General features: G+C 42.2%; 1 protein-coding gene across 4 annotated transcripts in view; it reads right to left on the bottom strand.

Moving 5' to 3' along the window:
* Nucleotides 1–1,653: 1,653 nt before the first annotated feature.
* Nucleotides 1,654–26,811, bottom strand: part of LOC112230033 (nuclear factor of activated T-cells, cytoplasmic 1) — a 68,336-nt gene continuing 43,178 nt past the window's right edge. For all 4 annotated transcript variants that reach the window (XM_024396259.2, XM_024396258.2, XM_024396260.2 and 1 more), the window contains 2 exons: nucleotides 25,335–25,937; nucleotides 1,654–3,474 (listed from right to left, as the gene is read on the bottom strand). In XM_024396259.2, coding sequence (XP_024252027.1) covers nucleotides 3,419–3,474; nucleotides 25,335–25,937 — 659 coding nt within the window. In that variant the 3' untranslated portion in view covers nucleotides 1,654–3,418. The remainder of the gene's footprint in view (nucleotides 3,475–25,334; nucleotides 25,938–26,811) is intronic.

Genomic DNA, 26,811 nt, shown 5'->3' with positions numbered 1-26,811 from the left:
AATAGCCCTATTTGGTAAAAGACCAAGTCCATATTCTGTCAAGAACAGCTCAAATGAGCAAAGAGACACAACAGTCATGAAGGTCCCTTTAAGACATGAAGGTCAGTCAATACAGAATAGTAAAAGTACAAATATAAACACTTTCTCATTCCTTATATGCAATCCAGACCTAACGATTTTCTTGTTTTCTAAATGTACAGATAGCCAGGGACACATTGCAACACTGACATAATTTCCAAGCGAAGCATTTGAGTTTAGTGAGTCCGCCAGATCAGAGCCAGTAGGGATGAACAGGGGTGCTCTCTTGATAAGTGTGTGAATTACTATTTTCCTGTCCTAATAAGCATTCGAAATGTAACGAGTACTTTTGGGTGTCAGTGAAAATGTATGGAGTAAAAAGTACATTATTTTCTTCAGGAATGTAGCGGAGTAAAATAAAAAACAAAAATATCTAAATAGTAAAGTAGAGCTGCCACAAAAAACTACTTAAGTAGCAATTTAAAGTATTTTTAAGTACTTTACACCACTGGATGGTACACAGAAGATTGTCTTTTACCAAATAGGGCTAAGTCCTTATTATGGCAAGAACAGCTCAAATAAGCAAAGAGAAACGACAGTCCATCATTACTCTAAGACACGAAGGTCAGTCAATATGGAACAATTCAAGAGCTTTTAAAGTTTCTTCAAGTGCAGTGGCAAAAAACATCAAGTGCTATGATGAAACTGACTCTTAGGAGGACCATCTGTCCTTTGGAGCCTGAATTTGAGATCTTTGGTTCCAACGGCTGTGTCTTTGTGAGACGCAGAGTAGGTGAATGGATGATCTTCGCATGTGTGGTTCACACCATGAAGCATGGAGGAGGAGGTGTGAAAGTGTGGGGGTGCTTTGTTGGTGACACTGTAAGTGATTTATTTTGAATTCAAGGTACACTTAAACAGCATGGCTAACACAGCATTCTGCAGCGATACGCCATCCCATCTGGTTTGCACTTAGTTGGGCTATCATTTGTTTTTCAACAGGACAATGAACTAAAACACACCTCCAGGCTGTGTAAGGGCTATTTGACATCAAACCTATGCAATAACACATATGGAATCATGTAGTAACCAAAAAAGTGTTAAATATTGGCAGCTTCATTAAATAGTACACGCAAAACACCAGTCTCAACGTCAACAGTGAAGAGGCGACTCCGGGATGCTGGCCTTCTAGGTAGAGTTGCAAAGAAAAAGACATATCTCAGACTGGCCAATAAAAATAAAAGATTAAGATGGGCAAAAGAACAGACACTGGACAGAGGAACTCTGCCAAGAAGGCCAGCATCCCCGAGTCGCTTCTTCACTGTTGACATTGAGACTTGTGTTTTGCAGGTACAATTTAATGAAGCTGCCAATATTTAACACTTTTTTGGTTACTACATGATTCCATATGTGTTATTGCATAGGTTTGATGTCTTCATTATTATTCTACAATGTAGAAAAAAGTACAAATAAAGAACAACCCTTGAATGAGTAGGTGTGTCCAAACTTTTGACTGGTACTGTATACTAAATATGACTATGAGTGCATAATGAATTAACTAAATATAACTTTGTAAAGGCTAAACTACACGAATGCACATTATTTGATGCAAATAATTGAGTCTATAGTCGTATAATAAAAAAAAATACTATTTATTGACAGTACATGAAGCAGAATAGGAGCCCACAAAAAAAGCTTTGAACAATTAATCTACATATCTGAACAATATAATAGTCATTTTTCAGTAAACATGGCTCTATGGCTTTTAAGTTTGTGGATTAAGACTTAAAATAAATACACATAAACATATGCAGTTCTAATAAGGGAACTTGTGCTAGCTAAAGATACAATCAAAGCTGGAAGTATAAAGCAAAAAAAAAAGTTTAACGTATTCAGTCTAGCTATAGTGCATTCTACAAACAGAATATTGGTATTGTAGTGCATTATACAGTTAACCATTTGGTAATATGAGGAGCAATATGAAACACTTGAATAAACAGAGTACATTCTATAAGAATAAATACATACATTAATCTTGGAGGTTTTTGATCTCCAACATGAGAATGTATTGTTTTTCACAATTGTTACCTATTCTTTGGATTAAATAGTTGTGCAGAAGAGACAAAGCTTTTCCTATTACAATCTTAAATGCATACATTCTTTGAGAGATAAACGCTATACCTGCATATTGCATAGGTATCAAGGTATTATTTTATTGACAATTTAATTGACAATTTAACCAAAGTGTGATGATTCCTTCCGTTCATATCAATGAAATAATTATTGCTAATGTACGTATTATCAGCTCCCCCCACTGTCTGTACAAGCAAAACAAACCTAACAAAACAGAGTTTCAGGGTGGAGAAAACCTGCTGCAGTTGCTCTTTCCCATTCACTTATTTTTCAAGCAAAATTCTTTCCCTTAGTATCTTGTAGACAAGAACTACACAACTATGTAAGAACTATGTAAAGGCAATACATTTTAATTAGCATATGGAAACCATATGAAGCATCTGCAAATCAAGCATTAGCCTGTAAGCAACAGTGTTACAAACTGACCATTAGCTAATCATGAATATGAAATGCAAACATTCCATTGTTCTAACAGGACAGATTCAGCACTGGTACTTTAGATGAAATTGTGGCTTTCCAAAAGGCACTAGCTTGGTTGAATATCTTCAAAATCGTCTTAGCAACACATTTCCATAGTTTTATTTCCTTAAAATAAATATACACCTGCACAGATTGAGGTCTCTGTTTTTTCAAGGCATGTGCTTTTAATTCACTATACTCAAGGACTCAATGTAGATGCCATTTCTCAGTCCTTAGGCCACTTGAAGAGATGACTCAAGTCACAAACATACAAAGCGGTACAAAACAGATCAAAAGTCAAATGTAACATGCAAGTAAAGCTATCAGTGGTGAGTGTGAACGAGTGTTTAATTCTCACCATGAATGAAAAAACGTGACCTCAAATTTGGTAAGTTTCCCTATAGTCTTATTTATTTCCAGTCAAAGGCACTTCTGTTGTTTGAAATTATCTCATTGTAAAGCCAAGAATGCAATCTGAAGCTCTGTACACAAAACAAACACTTAGGCATTCAATAATTTACAATATCTGCAGACAGAAGTTAAAAAACACTCCTTGGTCAACTGAAAAGCAGAGAGCAGAGAGATCAGCCATTTAATTTAATTTTCCATTTCTGTACATTGGAAAATCTTCTGAAACGGAACCTTCTGAAAGGCACACATTGGATTCTGATCTTCAGGATGCTGAATCTCTTGTATGTTTCACATAGTTGTTTTTTGGGCAGACTGCATGCAGATTGTAAAAATTATTGGTATGGTATTTTCCTCTTTCTTCCCCCTCAGTCCTTCTGTGTCCATAATGAAAGTGGTGTTACGCATGACTGTGGACGGAGATGCTGGAGAGATCGTTCCTGATGATCTCATTAACTGTGAAGAAAGGAGAAGGAAGATGTCAATATCTCACAATCTACATCAAAGCATCTCCGGTAGAGTTCATAGTATTTGAGAGCTATAGGTGTTTTAGCAGGTAATATGTCATAATACGTTCAATGAGTTCAGTGTGAAAAATATTCATTTGTTCAAACAGCGCAAAATACATGGAGCCATGTTAACGCAGATGAACAGCAGTCTCAGACTGTTTGGTTTAGAGGGGATACAGCTTCTTGCCCTCTACAAAAGATCTAAATGCACTTCTCTCCCCTTTTCCTGCCTACCGCCACTCTTTCAGTGTTCCCACACTTGAAGAGCCCTGTCCCCTTTAATCAGCTGTGTTCTTTGGCTGATAGGTGGAAGTGACCAAACACCAAAGGGACCAACTGGAGATAAATAAACAATAATGTGCCAGTGTGGGCCTTCTGATCAAGAAGAAGATGGCAAAGGCAGCCATCGGGATTGAGGAGGCCACCATGAACCGCTCACCCTTCCAGTGCTGTTTTTTGGCAAGCCTCATCAGCTCTATAGAGGAGTCTGGCAATATTTCACAATCTGGTAACATCTGAAAAACCAAGAGTTTATAGTAAGAAAGGGTCTCCTTTGTATTAGAATAAGCTATTCCCCTTTATTACTTATAAGAACACATTCCTTCATCTGTGTTATAGTTATAGCTTCAGTATCTGAATAAAAACAATACATTATTTTCCCATGACGATGATAGGGTAATGGGTCAATGGTACAAGGCACTTTTTAAATTTAGACAGACGCCTGATTGAGGAGCTCTAAAATGTCTTGATTTATTTTTTGGGGCCCTGGTCAAAAGTATTACACTATATTGGGAATAGGGTAATATCTGGTACTAAGCATCTAACTGCCTCAGCAGCGGGTCCTCCATGACTCAGATCTAGCAACAGGCTCAGGATGTCTCACTGCTCCACCAGAGATCAGCCATATAGGAAATGGGTGAGGGGTAGACCCCTGGAGCCTGGCAGTGGAAGCCAAGCGCACAAGCTTACAGAGGAATTCCCTCTGACCGAACACTGGATCTGCGGTGTTAGCTCGCTCCCGCTACAGCGGGGCCTGGAAAAGCAACCTGGAAATGTGAGATTTCCTCCAAACAATGGTGTGGTGCTTGTTCATTTGAGGTTGTGCGGGGCAACCCTTCCCTGTGTGACCCAGCACTGACACAGTCACTTCCACTCAGTGTTTTTCGTTCAGTTCCCTCCACAAGAAGAGTGACTGGGTGTGCCTTGCAGTGTTTGGCTGGTCTCAGAGGACAAACCCCAGAGGTGTTATCATGGAAGTCTTTGTGGTCCAAATAATTTGAAATGGTCGCCACAGCTGAATGTGAAACAGTAAAACTTCGTTCCACATAAGCAACCAATAAATTAAACTAAATAACTAAAGAGGTATTCCATAACATGTACAGGGATCTCGAAGACAAATCACTAGAATTTTGAAAATAGTGAAGCTATTTTATTTTGGCTACAGAGTACAGTACAAAACTTCCCTCTGAATCTGAGCCATTAAGTTGTCGAGACAAAGTTAATGTGTTTGGACAGCTGATTGACTGCTATTAATAAAGAAATAGGATCTGAGTGTTGGCTAAATGAAGGAGTAGAGTTCTCACATGTGTGTGTCATAGAAACACAGATACACTGAACCTATAATGTGTCTTTGAGGACAGGGGTGTATTTCAATGTGATACGACTTCATGAGTAACTTGGCAAGAGCAGATACTTGTCATTAGAGTTATAACATTTATATTCAGCTGCATTAAATCACCTTTTCTTGAACTGTCATAATAGGGTATTTAGAAAAAATGGATGGCTATTCAGTTTCCAAAAGGTTCACCTCAGTGCTACAGTTTAATCTGTGTAATACAGTACATCACCAACAGACGGTTTCCAAGCCCATCTTTCAGATATGAATAAGGTATGTACTATGAGAGCTGGGGCTTTTGTGAAGAGAAGACTCGCTATCTGTTGAAAGAGACCTTGCAGTATTCCAAATCAATAAGATTGAAGCTCTGTGCTTCAGTGTGGATAATGTACCATATTAGGACTCAGCTTCAATTTGATTAACATCTTTAACTCTATTGAGGTATAGGTACAATATACATCATGGCATTTTCTGATACATACAAGGTGCATAGTTTACTTTTAGCATAATCTTAAATTGAGAGCACCACATTAAGTTTCTTAGTCTTTGTCAGCAAGAAAGGTGTCCCCAGCACAAGGTGCACCTTTGTGATGATCATGCTGTTTAATGATATGCCACACCTATCAGGTGGATGGATTATCTTGGCAAAGGAGAAATGCTCACTTACACAGATGTAAACAAATTTGTTCACAACATTTGGGAGAAATAGGCTTTTTGGGCATATGGAAATTTCTGGGATTTTGTATTTCAGCTAATGAAAAATGGGACCAACACATTACATGTTGCGTTTATATTTTTGTTCAGTGTAGAAAGAAAGTTGATTAAATCTGTAAAAACACATTGACAAAAGTTTACATGAATCAAAATCTGGGATTGATTATTTAAGAGTAAGTGTTGAGTTTAACACTAACAATGTTGGTGGTAGACTCTACAGTGCTGTAGCAAGTACAATGTCCCCTTCCCTGCAAAAGCAAGCTGACCTACTGACTACAAGCAGAAAACATTGGTTACCCCCAGTGAGCCCATAATGTTGTCTCTTTACTTTACGTTGCCATGGACTATTCTGGACCATTCTGTTGCCACATTTCATGTGAGGAATCTCATTAAAAAACGCTAGCCATTGATCTGTGTATGTTTACGGATGACTCAGGCTCCCCGCCCTCAGCATAACACAAAAAATTGCCTCCCGTAAAACAAACATCAGTAGCATGTGGATCTGATTACTTTGGTGATGTTCAATACCGAATCTGGCGATAGAGACATTTAGAAAAACAATGTGTTGTCCAAACACCCCAGATGGGAACTTATTGTGTGAATGTCAAGGACCACTATTGAAGGAATGGTGCAAAACGATGACTCTGCATGGCTAGAGAAACTAAGTCAGTCACACTATTCACAATTTGTCACACCTGCTCCCGCTCTACCTCTCTGAAGCTCAAGTGCGCGCCAGGCTGCCTTTCATTACGCACAGCTGTCACCATCAGCTTCAATTGGACTCTTTCACGTTTGGATTATTTTGGTTATTAAATGTTCACTCCCTGAACCTGCTTCTCGTCTCCAGCATCGATGCTTACAGAATGCTGACACCACTATACGAAGCATCAGGGAGATTTTTGTTTTGTTGGTGACGTCGGGTCCGGGTGCTGCCGCCGCAAATGGTGGCTTAACTGGCTCGTCGGGCTTTCACGCCTTAGCCGGCTCGAGAACTTTCCTTTCCCCGGTTGGGTCAGCAGGCTCCCATCCCACATCATGTGTTAGCCGGCTCGTCAGGCTACTACGCATCAGCAGGCTCCCATCCCATGTCATCCCTCAGCCGGCCCATCAGGCACCCACGCCTCGGCCGGGCTGTCGAGCTCCCATGCCTCAATGGGATCGTCAGGCTCCCATGCCTCAGTTAGCTCGTCAGGCTCCCACATCCCAGCCAGCTTGTCGGGCTTCTACGCCACAGTCGGCTTTTGTCCAGTGCCCATGCCTGGGCCGGCCCATCAAGCCCGCCCAGGCGCCCCTAGGGGAGGGGTATACTGTCATGTCTACTCCCGCTCTCCCTCCTTGGTGCTCGAGGGTGCCAGGCTGCCTTTCATTAAGCACACCTGTCGCCATCATTATGCGCATCAGCGCTCATTGGACTCACCTGGACTCCTTCATGGTTTGATTGCCTTCCCTATATCTATCTGTTTCCGCTGTTTCATCCCCGTGTCAGCATTATTGTTGTTTCCATTTCCCCTGTTCAGACGCTGTCCGTATTCTGTTCCTGTCCGTGGTCATTAAATGTTCACTCCCTGTACCTGCTTCTCATCTCCAACGTCGATCCTTACACAATATGAAACACCAAATCATAGAAACATGTATGAATGTTTTCAGTCTTGTTTAACAGGCCCCAATACATTTTCAAGACAACATTATCAAGATGACACAATGTTTGACAATTTAATATGAAGGGCCACTTTAAATGACGTGCAGCGTTTAAAGGCTTCATAAACACTACATAAGTGTCACAAATCATCTATAACCGTATGTTATGCACTATAAAGAGTTCAGAAATGTGGCATAACTGTGTGACTGTCACGTTTGTCATAAGAATACATTGATAAGTTGATAAGAATACACGTGATAAGAATACATTCTTTTATTACACGAACACTAAACAAACAAAACGAACGTGAAGCACGAGTGCTGACATGCAACTACACATAGACAATAACCCACAAAACCAAAATGGCAACCTAAATACGATCCCCAATCAGAGACAACGATAAACAGCTGTCTCTGATTGGGAACCAATTCAGGCCACCATAGACCTACATTACCTAGACAATACCAAAACCCCATAGAAATACAAAAACCCTAGACAAGACAACAACACACATACCACCCTTGTCACACCCTGACCTAACCAAATTAATAAAGAAAACAAAGATAACTAAGGTCTGGGCGTGAAAGTACCCCCCCCAAAGGTGCGGACTCCTGGCAAACCTAAACCTATATGGGAGGGTCTGGGTGGGTATCTAACCTCGGTGGCGGCTCTGGTTCTGGACGCCGCCCCCCTTCTTCACTCTGAGTCTGCTCTTGAAGCACAGATCCGTGGATCATCGTTGGAGGCTCTGGACTGCGGATCCTCGCCGTAGGCCCCGGGCTGGGGACCCTCGCTGGTTGGATCATCACCGGATGTTCTGGGACTGGGGACCGTCGCTGGAGACCCGGGCCGGGACCGTCGCTGGAGACCCCGGGCCGGGGACCGTCGCTGGAGACCCCGGGCCGGGGACCGTCGCTGGAGACCCCGAGCCGGGGACCGTCGCTGGAGACCCCGAGCCGGGGACCGTCGCTGGAGACCCCGAGCCGGGGACCGTCGCTGGAGACCCCGAGCCGGGGACCGTCGCTGGAGACCCCAGGCCGGGGACCGTCGCTGGAGACCCCAGGCCGGGGACCGTCGCTGGAGACCCCAGGCCGGGGACCGTCGCTGGAGACCCCAGGCCGGGGACCGTCGCTGGAGACCCCAGGCCGGGGACCGTCGCTGGAGACCCCAGGCCGGGGACCGTCGCTGGAGACCCCAGGCCGGGGACCGTCGCTGGAGACCCCAGGCCGGGGACCGTCGTTGGACGTTGGTCTGTGAACTGTCGCCGGACGCTCTAGACTAGGTACTGTCGCCGGACGCTCAGGACTGCCGAGGAGCACTGTAGGCCTGGTGCGTGGTTCCGGCGCTGGTGGTACCAGACTGGGGACACGCACCTCAGGGCGAGTGTGAGGAGCAGGAACAGGGCATACTGGACCCTGGAGGCGCACTGGAGGCCTGGTGCGTGGTGTTGGCACTGGTGGTACTGGGCTAGTGACACGCACTTCAGGATGAGTGCGGGGAGGAGGCACAGGATACACTGGACCGTGGAGACGCATTGGAGATCCAGAACATAGAGCTGGCTCAATACATCCTGGCTGGATGCCCATTCTAGCCCGGCAAACGTGAGGAGCTGGAATAGAGCGCACCGGGCTAGAATAGAGCACTGGAGATACCGTGCGCATATCTGCATAACACGGTGCCTGACCAGTTACACGCTCTCCTACCTGACTCAGCAAATCTCCTCGTGTCCCTCCCCCCAAAAAATCTTTGGGCTTCCTCTTGAGCTTCCGTGCTAGCCGTGTACGCTCATATCGTCGCCGTTCCTCTATTCTCCGGTATTTCTCCTCCTTAGAACAGCTATACTCCCCAGGCTGCGTCCAAGATTCTGCTCCATCCCATGTCCAGGATCCTTTTCCATCCAAAATCTCCTCCCAAGTCCATGCTGCTCCTCCTTTTCACGCTGCTTGGTCCTGTTATGGTGGGTTATTCTGTCACGTTCATCATAACGAGGAGACCAAGGCGCAGCGTGATAAGAATACATTCTTCTTTTATTACAAGAAGAACACTAAACAAACAAAACAAATGTGAAGCTATGACACGAGTGCTGACATGCAACTACACATAGACATTAACCCACAAAATCAAAATAGAAAATGGCAACCTAAATAGGATCCTCAATCAGAGACAACGATAAACAGCTGTCTCTGATTGGGAACCATTTCAGGCCACCAAAGACCTATATTACCTAGACAATACCAAAACACCAAAACACCATAGCAATACAAAAAACCCTAGACAAGACAAAAACACACATACCACCCTCGTCACTCCCTGACCTAACGAAAATAATAAAGAAAACAAAGATAACTAAAAGGTCAGGGCGTGACAGTGACATAACCCACTATTTCAAATATGATAAACCTGTGCTATATAAAGGGTGGCATAAGCAATGCTTAATAAAGGCTTTATAAATCATATTAAATTGAGGCTTCACAAAGCATTTTGCAACGCCAGGATAGTGGTTTCAATTGTCGGGACCACCCATATGTAGAAATGTATGCACGTATGACGGTAAGTCGCTTTGGATAAAAGAATCTGCTAAATTGTATATATTATACTACTCTAAAACATTTCTAGGATGACGCAACCTCTTTCCCTCTTGGGTGCATAGTCCATATTGGACCTGACCTCAACTTTCCCCAAATTGGAAGGCATTATAAAATCTTTGTAATTCAGTTTTCCTAAAAAAAAATCTGGATTTCCCACATTTTTGTCCCAAATTTGTTATAGAAAAATAACAGAAATACATTTTCCATGTCCACAACAATGCTTAAACCACATCAGGGGAGGACTTTAAAGTTCTTGGAAAAATCTAAGAAACTTGGATTTTTTTGTGTAGTTGCCCTTTAATTCAGCATGCCCTGCACTGTTGTTTGATTAGCTGTGTTTCTGTAATGCAGTAAGCAAACAGGATGAGTTCGCAACTCAAATGCCCACTTGATGTGTCACTGGAAAGTGAAAAACAATTTAACTTTTATTTATTGTAATTTATATTAATTTGAAATAGTTGAGTTAGATTACATAGCTACCTCGATCGTTATTTGAAATCATTTGTGACTTCACAGAAATAAAGAAATGTAGCTAGCTAGCAGGCTCAGCTAAATAGAAATCCCTCTAGATACAGTCACATCTCATAGTTACGTCATGATATTTGTAAATGAAAGAGGAATGTAATAATACAAATCAAACGGAGTTTCCCAATTCCCCATTTAGAGTATTTCTGACGCAGCACAGGAATGCCCTTATCCAGATTGTATGACAAAGGTATTTCCTAACAGATCTGCTAACTTTCTATGTTGATCTATCATTGATCCGCCAGCTCAGGGACAAGCTACTGTACAATGTAATTGCATTACTATACTTTTTTCAACTGAATTTGTATGTGTATTGTTTTAAAAATGTTAAAACAAAAAAGAAATATATGGTTTAAACATGTCTTTAATGTTTATTTGTTTTAGCCGTTAGTGATCATTCCTTAATTAAGTGTTAATACATTTGTGTTCACATCATTAAGCCTCTATGTATGTGTTATGAATGACTAAAGGTGTCTGACTTTATAGTAAGTACAGCATCATATTATAAAAGGTGTTTATGTATAGGTTATGAATGAACAAAGGTGTCTGACTTATACTAAGTACAGCTGACAACGATGAGACAGACTATAGGGAGGAGGTCAGAGACCTGGCCGTGTGGTGCCAGGACAACAAACTTCCTCAACGTAATCAAGACAAAGGATATGATTGTGGACTACAGGGAAAGGAGGACCAAGCACGCCCCATTCTCATCGACGGAGCTGTAGTGGAGCAGGTTGAGAGCTTCAAGATCCTTGGTGTCCACATCACCAACAAACTACCATGGTCCAAACAATCCAAGACAGTCGTGAAGAGGGCATGACAAAACCTATTCCCCCTCAAGAGACCGAAAATATATGGCATGGGTCCTCAGATCCTCAAAAGGTTCTCCAGCTGCACCATCGAGAGCTTCCTAACTGGTTGCATCACTGCCTGGTACAGAAACTGCTTGGCCTCCGACCGCAAGGCACTACAGAGGGTAGTGCGTACTGCACAGAATATCACTAAGGCCAAGCTCCCTGCCATCCAGGACCTCTATAACAGGCGGTGTCAGAGGAAGGCCCTAAAAATTGTCCAAAATTCCAGCCACTAGACTGTTCTCTCTGCTACTGCATGGCAAGCGGTACCGGGGAGCCAAGTCTTGGTCCAAAACTATTCTTATTAACAGCTTCTACCCCCAAGCCATAACACTCCCGAACAGCTAATCAAATGGCTACCCAGACTATTTGCATTGCCCCCCCCCCCCGATTCCCTCTTTTACGCTGCTGCTACTCTGGTTATTATCTGTGCATAGTCACTTTAACTCTACCTACATGTACAATCGTGGCCAAAAGTTTTGAGAATGACACAAATATTAATGTTCAAAGTCTGCTGCCTCAGTTTGTTTGATGGCAATTAGCATATACTCCAGAATGTTATGAAGAGTGATCAGAGGAAATGCAATTAATTGCAAAGTCCCTCTTTGAACTGAATCATTAAAAAAAACATTTCTGCTGTATTTCAGCCCTGCCACAAAAGGACCAGCTGACACCATGTCAGTGATTCTCTCGTTAACACAGGCGTGAGTGTCAGCACTCTGTCATGCTGATTGAATTCGAATAACAGACTGGAAGCTTCAAAAGGAGGGTGGTGATTGGAATCATTGGTATTTCTCTGTCAAACATGGTTACCTGCAAGGAAACACATGCCATCATCATTACTTTGCACAAAAAGGGCTTCACAGGCAAGGATATGGCTGCCAGTAAGATTGCACCTAAATCAACCATTTATCGGATCATCAAGAACTTCAAGGAAAGCAGTTAAATTGTTGTGAAGATGGCTTGAGGGCGCCCAAGAAAGTCCAGCAAGCGCCAGGACCGTCTGCTAAAGCTGATTCCACTGCGGGATCGGGGCACCACCAGTACAGAGCTTTCTCAGGAATGGCAGCAGGCAGGTGTGAGTTCATCTGCATGCACAGTGATGTGAAGACTTTAGGAGGATGGCCTGGTGTCAAGAAGGGCAGGAAAGAAGATACTTCTCTCCAGGAAAAACATCAGGGACTGACATTCTGCAAAAGGTACAGGGATTGGACTGCTGAGGACTGGAGTAAAGTAATTTCCTCTGATGAATCCCCTTTCCGATTGTTTGGGGCATCCGGCAAAAAGCTTGTCTGGAGAAGACAAGGTGAGCGCAAACTTTGTGGAAATTAATATGTGTGTCATTCTCAAAACTTTTGCCCACGACTGTACATATTACCTAAATTATTTTGACTAACCTGTGCCCATGCACATCGACTCTGTGCCGGTACCCTCTGTATTTTGCCTCGCTACTGTTATTTTACTGCTGCTCTTTAACTATTTGCTACTTTTAACTTATCTATTTTTTTGAAGCTAGGGGGCACTATTTTTATGTTTGGAAAAATAACCTTCCCAAAGTAAACAGCCTATTTCTCAGGATCAGATGCTAGAATATGCATATAATTGACAGCTTAGGATAGAAAACACTCTAAAGTTTCCAAAACTGTAAAAAATATTGTCTGTGAGTATAACAGAACTGATATTGCAGGCGAAAGCCTGAGAAAAATCCAATCAGGAAGTGACTCTTATTTTGAAACCCCTGTGTTTCTATGCATCCCTATTGCCCATTGAAAGGGATATCAACCAGATTCCTTTTCTATAGCTTCCCTAAGGTGTCAACAGCCTTTAGACATAGTTTCAGGCTTTTATTTTGAAGAATGAGCGTGAACGACCACATTGCGTAAGTGGACAGGTGGGGGCTCTCAGAGTGATTTGTGCGCAAAAGAGAGAGGCGGGCATTGTTACTCCCGGTCCAAGTGAAAAGCCAACTGTCCCGGTTGATATATTATTGAATAGATATTTGAAAAACACCTTGAGGATTGATTATAAAAAAACGTTTGACATGTTTCCGTGTACATTATGGATATAATTTGCAATTTTTGTCTGCTTTGTCGTGACCGCTCTTTCCGGTGGATTCCTGGTCATAACGCACCAAACTAACATAGGTATTTGGATATTAAAAATATCTTTATGGAACAAAAGGAACATTTGTTGTCTAACTGGGAGTCTCATGAGTGAAAACATTCGAAGATCATCAAAGGTAAACGATTAATTTGAATGCTTCGTTACCAAGTTACCTGATGCTAGGTGTACTTATTGTTTTATGCTATCGATAAACTTACACAAACGCTTGTATTGCTTTTGCTGTAAAGCATAATTTCAAAATATGAGACGACGGGGTGATTAACAAAAGGCTAGGCTGTGTTTCGCTATATTTCCCTTGTGATTTCATGAATATGAATATTTTCTAGTAATATTATTTGACTGTTGTGCTATGCTATTCAGCGTTGCTGATGACAAATATACCGGATCTGGGATGGGAGGTTTAATACTTATTGTGCTTAAAACTGCATTGTTGGTTAAGGGCTTGTAAGTAAGCATTTCGCTTTAAGGTCTACACCTGGCGCATGTGACAAATACAATTTGATAAGAGACAATAAGGCATTTATGCATGTGTTATAAGTGACCAAAGGGTTCTGACTTTAATGTAAGTACAGCATCATGCAATATAGTCTTTATGGATGTGTTATGAATGATGAAGTTGTCTCACTTCAAACTAAGTATTACAGGACACTATATAGTGTCAATAAATAGATTAACGTTCTGCTGATTTATGAAGGTTCTGATCCACAGGTTACTGTAGGGTGTGAGAGATATTTAAATGGGTTGATAGACCTGCAAAGCTTGTGTTTATGTGTGTGTCAGAGCCAAGATGATAGAGTAGTCGAACTTGAGACCATCTCACCAGGTACTCCTCTTCTGTTACCATACTGGAGATCAGAGCTTGATTACAACTTGTTACAATAGTGCAAATGTTGTGGCTGATCTGTCACCAGGGAAGTGGGTGAAGGTGTCAAAGACCTGACTGGGCCCAGCACCGCACGGTATAGCTCGTTATTATTGTTGTGTGTGTGTGTGTTTGTTTACTGAGGAACATGTAACTTCCAAAAGAAAGCCACTTTCATTTCCTTATGTTGGGGGCTTTTATCAAGGTAAGTGTTTCTTGGTGTAATGTCGGCCCCCGGCTATTACGCACACAGCACATCTAAGCCTGGGATATCAACCATTGAAAGTTGGCATTAGTTGGAGTGACGATAGAATTTTATGGGAGAAACATAGAAGGCCAAGTTGTTGCGTTGGTCCGCCAGACCTTCCCCCCATTTGGGCGGAAGTGTCTGGGAACGAGATTAGGTGTAAAGTGATTAACATGACTAACTTTTGATCCTTGGTCACCGAACCTGCCCAACCTTACCTGGTGGGGCAGGTTGCTCCCGGTCGCCCTGCCAGTGCGGCGAGGTGGAATAGCCCGTACTGGGCTTTGCAGGCGAACCGGGGACACCATGCTCTTCAGACGAAGAGGAGGAAATCAGCCGTTACAAGCATAATCTGTGCTCTAGCTCCCCCTTGCGCTAGTCTGGAGCAATGAAGTGGTGACGCAGGGTACTGTACTAAACCACAAATTACCTCTAAATCCCACAGCATAATCACACAACTTTTAGTGGAGCAACCACTTTATTGGGCCTAATGCACAAACCTCATTCCTACAGAACAGTTTTTAATAAGTTAATGTTATTTTTAAGTCATTTTAAAAAATCTGAGCGGTAGATCTTGGTTTTCTTTTTGACTGCGAAAGTGATCTTGACTCAGAAAAGGCTGGTGCCATGTACGCCGGCCCAAGGAGACGCACTGGAGACCAGATGCGTAGAGCCGGCTTCATGGCACCTGGCTCGATGCCCACTCTAGCCCGGCCGATATGAGGAGCTGGTATGTACCGCACCGGGCTATGTACCCGCACAGGGGACACCGTGCGCTCCACAGCATTACATAGTGCCTGCCCGGTCTCTCTCGCCCTCCAGTAAAGCACAGGAAGTTGGCGCAGGTCTCCTACCTGGCTTCGCCACACTCCCTGTGTGCCTTCCCCCAATACATTTTTGGGGCTGACTCTCGGGCTTCCATCCGCGCCGTCGTGCTGCCTCCTCATACCACCGCATCTCCGCCTTCGCTGCCTCCAGCTCTTCTTTGGGGCGGCGATATTCTCCTGGCTGTGCCCAGGGTCCTTTTCCGTCAAACTCGTCCTCCCATGTCCATTCCTCCTTGCGCTGCTCCTGCTGCCGCTGCCTGTCACCACGCTGCTTGGTCCTGTTGTGGTGGGTGGTTCTGTAATGGTTTTCCTCCTCTTCGTCTGAAGAGGAGAGGCGAGAAGGATCGGAAGACCAATCTGCGGCATGTTAAGTGTCCATATCGTTTTTAATAACAAAAACACTGAACACTATGAAATACAAAAACAATAAACGAATACGTGAAATGACAAAACCGATAGAGTACCATGTGGTGAAAAACACAGACACGGAAACAACCACCCACAAACTCCAACACAAAACAAGCTACCTAAATATGGTTCCCAATCAGAGACTATGACTAACACCTGCCTCTGATTGAGAACTATATCAGGCCATACATAGAAACGGACAAACTAGACACACAACATAGAATGCCCACCCAGTTCACGTTCTGATCAACACTAAAACAAGGAAAACACAAAAGAACTATGGTCAGAACGTGACAATGCTTTTGGGTCCTACCTAAATAGAAACGGATAATTGACTTCAGTATTACGTACTAAAAGTGGTGTTACACTAAGGTTTTTATTATTGAATTTTGTCAGGATTATTTTGCTCTTACAGTAGAACTGTAGCCCACTCCCAACCAGTCACATTGTACAGCGTCTGAGTGGTGCAATGGTCTAAGATACTGGATAGTAGTGCAAGCTGTGTTGCTACAAATGCTGGTTCAATACCTGTGCTGGCCTTGACTTTTCCCTTGCTAATTTTACGCCATTTGAAAACAAAATCAATTCCAAAATGTTATTTTTTAAACAAAGCGATGATTATTAGAATTATTGTTAATCTTCATTTAGTATTATATAAAAGCCCATTGGATGTTCTCACAGATATATTATTAACCCTGATATTAGCAGGACAATATATATTGGTCATGGCTCCCGAGTGGCGCACAATGGAATTGCCTTGCAATTCTCCAGCTGTATCCACTGAAAGCGCGCAAGTTTAAGCACAGAGCAACACTAAGTGGCATTGCGCTAATAATGGTACTGACCAGGGTAACGTTCCCGCTGTTCTGTTCTTAGTGCCAGTCTGCACGTTCAAACTAAAACAATGTAACTAATATTGGCATCTTTATGCTTTCGTTAATAAAATAAAGATAAAAATACTGTTTCAAATCACTGAATTACAGAAATATCCTCCAATCCTCTATATGCAATTATTCTCGGAGAGTCACGTCATATTTTTCGATATACTGTAGGCAACATGAGACTCACTAGTGTTGAGTAATGTGCTGTTAAAAGCGGTGTAGGTCTTATTTATTTAAAGAGTATATTGAAGTTAGAAGCAATAGGATTTGATGCAATAGCCTACAACTATTTTAGCACCATTTCGTACTGCTCTGAGACAAGCATTGGGACTGGTCTTGATAAATCAATGAGATTTTTAATTTGACTGAATCTCTGTTTGGGTATTGGTTAGACTACAATTACACAATTAGGGTGTAGAAATGTTATGCTCTTAGTGAAACCTCTATTTAACTAGGAAAGTCAGCTAAGAACAATTTACAAGGACAGCCTACTCCTTCCTCCCCATCGGGGAGTTGAACCCTGGTCTCCGCGTGCCCACACGACATGGGAATACTTTAGCTAAATAGCCCAGTACTGTACTCCCGACGGTCACGTTGTACAGCGCCATATTTTTCGTTCGATCCTTACGGAAACCCAGAGGGTGTTTTGTTTTTCTTGGAATAGAAACACCATAAAATGAATCAAATTAATTAAGCAACATTTCTTAAAATCAGTCCCATATACTACATTCTTCCAAAAAAAGGTTTTAAATTCTTTAGTACAGCCACTATTAAAAGCTATCAAATGCTTCTCAAAGATGCCCTCTTGTGATCAAACTAGCATTAATGGTACCAGTGGTTCACACTTAAATAACTGTGCCATACAATTCTGCAGCACTATGCAAGCTGTGCCGCAGTACGCTGCAACTTTTAAAAGACGAACCACTGTATATTATCACAGAATATTGGCTATATGCCTGGCCTGGCCTGGCCTGACAATATTGTCCTTTTCAGACCATATTGTATTTCAAATCTCGGGTTTTGATAACTAAATATACTGAACAAAAATATAAATGCAACATGTTAAGTGCTAGTCCAATATTCATGAGCTGAAATAAAAGATCCCAGAAATGTTCCATAGGCACAAAAAAATTATTTCTCTCAAATGTTGAACATAAATTTGTTTACATCCCTGCTAGTGAGCATTTCTCATTTGCCAAGATAAGGATCTCACAGGTGTGGCACATCAAGAAGCTGATTAAACAGCATGATCATTACACGGGTGCACCTAGTGCTGTGGACAATGAAAGGCCACTATAAAATGTGTAGTTTTGTCACACAATGCTACAGATGTCTCAAGTATTGAGGGAGCGTGCAATTGGCCTACTGACTGCAGGAATTTCCAACAAAGCTGTTGACAGAGAGTTGAATATTAATTTCTCTACCATAAGCCACTTCAAACGTTGTTTTAGAGAATTTGGCAGTACATCCAACCGGCCTCACAACAGCAAACTACTTGTAATCACACTAGCCCAGGACCTCCACATCTGGCGTCTTCACCTGCGGCATAGTCTGGGTGGAATAAAGCCCTATTGAAGTGAATAACTATTTCCGATTTGCTGGGCCTGGACAATTGACTGATTTCCTTCTATGAATTGTAACTCAGTAAAATCTTGTTGCATGTTGCGTTTATATTTTTGTTCAGCATAGATCAGTTCGTGTAGCACTTGCGAGGCACAGCTGAGCATAAATTGAAATAAAAATTGTATTTAATATTTTACTAGATTGATGGTACCTGGTGCTGACCAAGACAAGTGGGAACTCGGAAAAAACGAGGTCAAATAAGGGACGTCAGTGAACTTTAGGTACGGAGGTCTAAACTTTAGAAAGATGCCTGAGTTTCTGAGTTTGATTGCCTTTGAAAATCATTTTCCCCAGACTGATATAGTTCCCAATTATCTTGAACGCACTGAAGTCGGAAATTTACGAGTTCCCAGTTGTTTTGGACATGGCATTAGTCTTAGTGGAGGGAGGGAGGTGGAAGACTGTCCCTGCTGAGGGAACCTAATGGCGAAACTCAAGTCGCACCGCATCTGGGTGCCGAGCGTCCTGCCATCCAGGACCTATATAATATGCAGTGTCAAAAAAAAGTCCATACAATTGTCAGAGACTCCAGTCACCCAAGTCATAGACTCTTTTCTAGGACCAAAAGGCTCCTTAACAGCTTCTACCCCAAAGCCATAAGACTGCTGAACAATGAATCAAATGGCCACCGGACTATTTACATTGACACCCCCCATTTGTCACTTCACCCCTACCTACATGTACAAATTACTTCAACTAACCTGTACCCCGCACACTGACTGTTGGTTAAGGGCTTGTAAAGTAAGCATTTCACGGTAAGGTCTACACTTGCTGTATTCGGCATGTGACAAAGTTTAATTTGATCTGCCTCTGGAACAAATTCATGTTGTTCCTATGACCAGAGAAAGTGAAATACTTTGATGTTAAAATAGACAAGATGAGCTGCTAATAATAATAAAAAATGCAGGGCTATCGATACAGTTGGCTACTCATTCATTGCAGCTGCAGTGAGAGTGGAAGTAGAGAGAAGCGGGTTTTGTTGGGGAATAATCAGAATTGGTGGGTAACATAAGTAAGATGTTTTATATTCATCATATGTTTGTAAGTTACTTCCCATCAAGAATGTTATTTTTGTATAATACTGTGGCAGGGTTGCAGTTATTTGTTCTATGTCAAGACTAAGTTGCATGGGCCGCAGAGAGGGGAGAGGTCAATGTGTCATCATGTGTAAACATATCTTTTGCTCCACTGTGTCTGTGTGCCAGTCACTCCCTACTTTTCCCATCGGGGATGGCAGTGTCTGGAATCATTCTATGCTTTCTGTGAGTTTGTCCAGGATTGGTTGTATTTAGAATTGGTTGTATCTAAATGACAATTTGATATATGCCTGTTGATATGGAGGATTGGTTTATGGTTCTAGGGTTTGAGTAAGGAGACAAAGCTGAACGATTTATTATGTCTATGCTGTCTGACTATGTGTGTTCTTTGCTATTAAAGGATCGCAGTTGCAATGCAGAAGGGGGCTCTCAGAGAATTCATGGATAGACACTGAATTGATTTCTCTGAGAGTCACAGGGTTGTGATAGAGCTCATATAATTAAAGATGGACTTTGATAACTAACTCTGACTTGTGTTGTGGTTTGCTCCCATGATTTGGTAAATAGAGGAAATTTCCACGACAGTTTACTGTTTTGTAATAGTGATGAATAAAAACAGTGTTGACAGGGCTGAACGCAGGCATGAACTCCATCATAAAAACATCAGGTTTTTGCTGTATTCTCTGATAGTGCATCTATGGTTTTAAAAGTTATGAAATCTCACGTAGGCTAGTATCAAACTTTGCTCTGACTGGAACCTGTAGGTAGGCACAGTGATTTTAGCTATCAGATTGGCCAGCTCAGTAAGAGCACTCGATCTAGCCACAGATCTCCCGGTCCGCCGGGTAAGTGGAGTTTGTCTTTCAAACAAATGAAATGGTTCAAAATGAAAACCCTTTGCCTACCCCGCTGCGCAGGGCTTACGAATCAAGTGCACCTACCGCCAACAGCGCAACACGAAAAAAAAGGAGCACAAGCCTTTATGCTTAAGCCATCCTTCAGCACAACAAGTCACCCTTTATGAAGCACATGTTAATATCATATTCAAAAGAGTGGGTTATGTCACATTTTACATTTGTGGTTATGTCACACAGTTATACCACATTTATGAACCCTTTATAAAGCATGACACACCATAAATGCATGAGAAACAAGATTCTCTGGTCTGATGAAACCAAGATTGAAGTCTTTGGCCTGAATGCCAAGCACCACGTCTGGAGGAAACCTGGCACCATCCCTACAAAATAAAATAAAAAATGTATTGGTCACACACATGGTTAGCATATATTATTGCGAGTGTAGCGAAATGCTTATGCTTCTAGATCCGACAGTGCAGCAGTATCTAACAGGTAATATCTAACAATTCCACAACAAAACCGAATACACACACAATATAGCATAGGAAAACCTAATATCTAACAAATTCCACCACAAAACCTAATACACACAATCTAGTAAAGGAATGGGATGAGAATATATGTACATGGATGAGCAGTGACAGAGAGGCTAAGATGCAATAGATAGTAAAGAATAGATAGTGAAGGATACAGTATATACATATGAGATGAGTAATGCGAGATATGTAAACATTCTTAAAGTGTCATTATTAAAGTGACTAGTGTTCCATTTATTAAAGTGGCCAATGATATCAAGTCTGTAGATTGGCAGCCACCTCTCTATGCTAGTGGTGGCTGTTTAACAATCTGATGGGCTTAGAAGCTAAAAGCTGTTTTTCTGTCTGTCCCAGCTCTGATGCACCTGTACTGACCTCACCTTCTGGATGGAAGTGGTGTGAACATGTAGTGGCTCAGGTGGTTATTGTCTTTGATGATCTTTTTTGCCTTCCTGTGACATCGGGTGTTGTAGGTGCCCTGGAGGGCAGGTAGTTTGCCCCCGGTGATGCATTGTGCAGACCACACCACCCTCTGGAGAGCCCTTTGGTTGTGGGCAGTGCAGTTGCCGTACCAGGCGGTGATACAGCCCGACAGGATGCTCTCGATTGTGCACCTGTAAAAGTTAGTGAGGGTTTTTGGTGACAAGCCACATTTTTTCACCACACTGTCTGTGTGAGTGGACCATTTCAATTTGACGCTGATACGCACACTGAGGAACTTAAAACATGAAACATGGTGGTGGCAGAGCGGCAGGGACTGGGAGACCAGTCAGGATCGAGGCAAAGATGAACGGAACAAAGTACAGTGAGATCCTTGATGAAAATCTGCTCCAGAGATCTCAGGACCTCAAACTGGGGTGAAGGTTCACCTAACAGGACAACGACCCTAAGCACATAGCCAAGACAATGCAGGTGTGGCTTCGGGACAAGTCTCTAATTGTCCTCGAGTGGCCCAGCCAGAGCTTAAACCTGATCGAACATCTCTGGAGAGACCTGAAAATAGCTGTGCAACAACTCTCCCTATCCAACCTGACAGAGCTTGAGAGGATCTGCAGAAAAGAATGGGAGAAACTCCCCAAATACCTGTGTGCCAAGCTTATAGCGTCATACCTGTAATGAATACTCAGGGAGAAAAAGGTGGCGATTCAAGCGCAGAGCGCGGCAGATGTTTATTGAGCCTTCGCAGAAGGCAGGAATCGTGGTAACATGCAGGCAATGGTCAAACACAGGTAGCAGTCAAAATCAAACAATACCTCACAACCATACAAACAGAAGGAACTGAACTAAATAGGGAGCTGATGAGACCAGGTGAGAAACGAACACAGGTGAAATCAATTAACAAAAATGAAAGACAGGGCTACGTTCCAGAACAAAGTAACAGGGCTACGTTCAAGAACACAAAGAAAAAGAACACAAAGTTGATTAAGAAAAGCAGAACCTTACAATACCCAAGAAGACTCTACAATGTAATCACTGCCAAAGGTGCTTCAACAAAGTACTGAGTAAAGGGTCTGAATACTTATGTAAAGGTAATATTTCAGTTTCATATTTTTATAAATTTGCCAAAATTTCAATAAATCTGTTTTTGCTTTGTCATCATGGGGTATTGTTTGTAGATTGATGAGGGGGAAAAACGATTTAATCAATTTTGGAATAAGGCTGTAATCTAACAAAATGTGAAATAAAGTCAAGGTGTCTGAATACTTTCATGTGTGACAAATCTGTTATGTAATACTTGTCAGCGTATGGGTTGATGCATTTCCTGCACTTAAATAGCTATCCAGCATTGCACAAGACATGCAAAGTCAATCATTTCCAATGGAAAAATTTAATATATCTTGATTTCAACTTCCAGATGCTCTAAAATGTATAGGCATTCAATATTGGATCATGGTAATCCAAAAGCACTTTGTGACCACATCACACCTCCTAACCAAAACTGTAAAGTAGGTTTTGTCTCCTTCATTAAGTTAAGAATATCTAGAAAAGGTTGAGGGAAGCACAATCTCAAGGTAAAAACCTAATCTCCCTCCCTCCCTTCCTTTCCATCTCAGGTCTCTTTCACTTACTACACCTGCCTTTCAGGCGTGACTTTACAGTAACAGTACACTGTTCGCCCTGGTCCTCTACTCCTCAGGGCCACAGTGGCAGCAGGCTCATGCAGCATCCAGACCGCTCTATCTCCAGTCAGCAGCTTTTATAGCCGGTGGGCTCCCTCCATCACACACAGTCTCTGGAAGAGTAGACCTATAGCCCAGGCACTGGGCCAGACTAGTCTAGTCAGTCAGAGTTTCCATGATAAATAGTAAACAGACGGGGGACTGCATGTTAGAAGGAAGCACGGTGAGAGAGATACTGGGATGATCAAAGACAGGGATACCTCTTAATGGTGTGGTATGACAGATATTAAGCAAGTATGGAGGTCCAAATATCAGAGCTCTAGGGTATACATCTTTCCTTCAGACTAAAGTTGAATGTATGGGCATTCCATTAATATATTCACAAACATACTCTAACCCCCACATTTTTTTCATATATACACTACCATTCAGAAGTTTGGGGTCACTTAGAAATGTCCTTGTTTTTCAAAGAAAAGCATGTTTTATCCATTAAAATAACATAAAATAGCTCCGAAATAAAGGACTATTGTAGCTGGAAACGCAGTCCGGTATTAAACTTACTCTTGAAAGTTGTAATAGTTAGAACGCACAAGTTTCAATTTCGAAATTGGGTAGTGGCATCATCAATTCCTCGTCATGTTAGTCATTGCATACCTTAGAGAGTTATTTATAATCTGTTAGAAATGTCCAGAGCAGCAAGCCCATATCAGTTAAATAACTTTAAGAACTTTTTTTTAAAAATAATAATAACTTTAGCCCATAGATTTAGCTGTAATTAGACATTAGACATAGCTAAATGTATAGAACGGAATGTTTTGTAAAACTGCAAGATGTTTTTTGCACCCCATGACAAAATGTGTATAATTACAGGAAATAAACTTTAAACCTGCAAAATTCTTTCCACCAACAAAGGGGTGTGAACAGTTAGTGTAAGGAACAATGCTTGTGCCCATAGAAATAGACGTGCAGTGTGTGCGTGTTCCCCAATGCTGGATGGGGGGCCCAAGTAAAACACTTGAGAACTCATGCTTTAATCTACTGTATCTCAACATTTTAAACTAATAAAAATCCAGGAAGCATGACTTCAGCAGCCAACCCGAATGAGAATTTTCACGAATTAAATTTCCTGTTAGTGCTGAATCGAATAAGTTACAAACCATTGGACAGTAGGATTCTTTGCACAAAATAAAACACTTTCTATTTGTTTGTGGGTTTTAACATGTATGGTCGACAATTAATTAACGTAACACCACACCTGAGTGAGTCTATAAAATACAAATCCACATGTAACCGTGCCAAAAACATTTACTGAAGTGAGAAGTCACATTTGATTGGAACGCCTAGTGTTTCTAAAAATCCTATTTGCCAAAATACACTGTGTAATTGGGAGGCCGTTCTCCTCAGAAACTCACATCCTGTTCTCACATCCTGTCCAAGTAGTAACCGGAAGGTTGCAAGTTCAAATCCCCGAGCTGACAAGGTACAAATCTGTCGTTCTGCCCCTGAACAGGCAGTTAACCCACTGTTCCTAGGCCGTCATTGAAAATAAGAATTTGTTCTTAACTGACTTGCCTAATTAAATAAAGGTCAAATAAAAAAATAAAAAAAAATATTAGATGAGCAATGTAAATAAACTACCACAGCATGAGCTCTGCTGCTTGATTTCCCCAGACAGCAGCCTAACAGAGCTTCAGTCAGTGTGTTATTTACCCAGACTGTTAGCAGGAAGGGGACCATGAGAATGGTTGGACCGTAGCACTGTTGTCTAGCTAACCCCAGGGAAGAGAATGTATCCCATTTATTTCAAATCAGCAGCACACAGCCCAGAACCCTTAGAGGTGGTGAATGCTGGAATCCTAGACCAGTGAGATTATAATACTGGGTTTCTAAAAATCCCCAGCTTGCAGTCTACTTGGGAGGAATAAAAGAGGTAGAGGAGGAGAGATGTTTATTTTATCAGGGCTTTTAAAAGGCCTGGCCATTATTTATGGGCTTCAAAGTACAATACTTCCACCACAGACCTACCAGGGTTCTATGATTTAACTGTAAATCCCTGTTTTAGTCAGCTGATAGCAGTGGGAGGACAAGGACCAGAGGGTGTTAATCATAAAATACTGCCTCACCAAGTTCATGAGAAGGCAATTACTGTAAATAGTGACAGAGAGTAGAATACCATAGTATTGTATATCAAGTGTGCATTTAGGTAACTTCTAAGCACCTGGCTATACAATAAATAATTTACCATATGACAAGAATATGACTTACTGTATGTTTCAATGGTGGCTTTGATTGTCACAGTGATCCACAATGCAATAGGATCATCTGGAGAGGTATACGATTAATAACTCACCATCATCTAGGTACATCTGGTCCAGTTCCTGTGGCTCCTGTTTGATGTTGTTAGCCAGCGTGGGGCTCGACGAGCGGCCACCTCTCTCTGGCACTTTGGGTAACTGTTCAGTCACTGGGCTAGAGCTGCCACTGATGGGCTGGGGCGGCGTCAGGCAGTGGGTGGGGGAGAATGGGGCTTCTGGGCCGCTGGTGCTAGGGGTGGAGGGCTGCGAGCCTGGGGAGGATGCGGCACTACTGGGTGGGTAGAGGACAGATTGTGGCTGGTAGCGTCCAGGAGTCTCCTGGATAATGGAGACATGTGGGATCGGAGACTGGGATGGGCCTGCTGACAGGCACATGGAGAAGGGTGTGGTGGGTGACAGGTCATGCAGTTTGGGACTGGTGCTGGGGGAGGATGAGCAGGACAGTGAGGAAGGCTTCCCTCCCAGTCTCTGTTGGCAAGCGGGGTAGGCACCTCCCATGCGGAGTTCTGTGGGTATCATGGAGGTCATCACCTGTGGAGTGTAGTAGGGCTTGGGGTGTAGCGCCAGGACAGGGCAATGCTTGGGACACACCTGAGGGGGGTCGCAGTCATCATGTGGCTCCATTTTTATCATTGGAACTGAACAAATGAGAAAAATGAGAAGAAAAGGAGAAAAATGTATAAACATGTGGTTCGATCTCCTGTCGAGTGTGAGCGGGTGAGAGAGTGAGCAAGTGTCAGTGAGTGGGTTTGTGGCTAGGATACCCACAGACAAACAAACACTCATCAATGAGACTGTGTCTGGGCCTATGCACTCCCACCCTGCTAAAAATATTTTAAAAAGAGAAAAAAAGGGATGAATCATCACCACAAGAGACTTCCAGCTGGTTCTATCATAAAAAGGCCTATTTTCCTTGGATCTGACCCAAGCACTAGTATCCTGTAAATGTGACCGATCGGCTTGATTCGGTATTATGTAGCAAAATTTGAAATTGTGTTTTTTTTACATTGGATAAAAATATAGTCAGAGCTAGAACATTGTATATCATACAGTGCAGTTGAGGAACAATAGGAAAGTCATTCTGCTTTGAAAGTTAATAAACTTGTAACCTCAATTTTGAAAAAAATGGCCAATGAATGTTTTGGTAAACCTAATGGAGAGCTCCACTTTGTCTACACCAATTCAGCATCGTTCACACCCGCTTAATCTCTAACGCCGGCCGCCCCTTTAAGGATTCAGATGTGATAACATATACTAAACAACCAAAGATTTCAAGACTAAAGGCTGGTTTACACTACGGCAGTGGCGACCCATCAATCCGGGTAGGTGGGGCAGAGCCCCAACTGTTTTGAGCCCCACATTTTTTGCAAGAAATGGGCTTGACTGTTTTGCATGTTATTTTGGCATTAATACAGATTACATATCAGTTTGCAAACAATGTAAAAAAAAATATATATATATATATATATATTTTTATAAAGCCGCATACAAACAGTCTCTTTTTTTGTTGAG

Source organism: Oncorhynchus tshawytscha, linkage group LG31 (assembly GCF_018296145.1).
Source record: "Oncorhynchus tshawytscha isolate Ot180627B linkage group LG31, Otsh_v2.0, whole genome shotgun sequence".
Taxonomy (NCBI): domain Eukaryota; kingdom Metazoa; phylum Chordata; class Actinopteri; order Salmoniformes; family Salmonidae; genus Oncorhynchus; species Oncorhynchus tshawytscha.
Note: the sequence above shows the minus strand (reverse complement) of the source record. Positions and strands in the feature narration are given on the sequence as shown.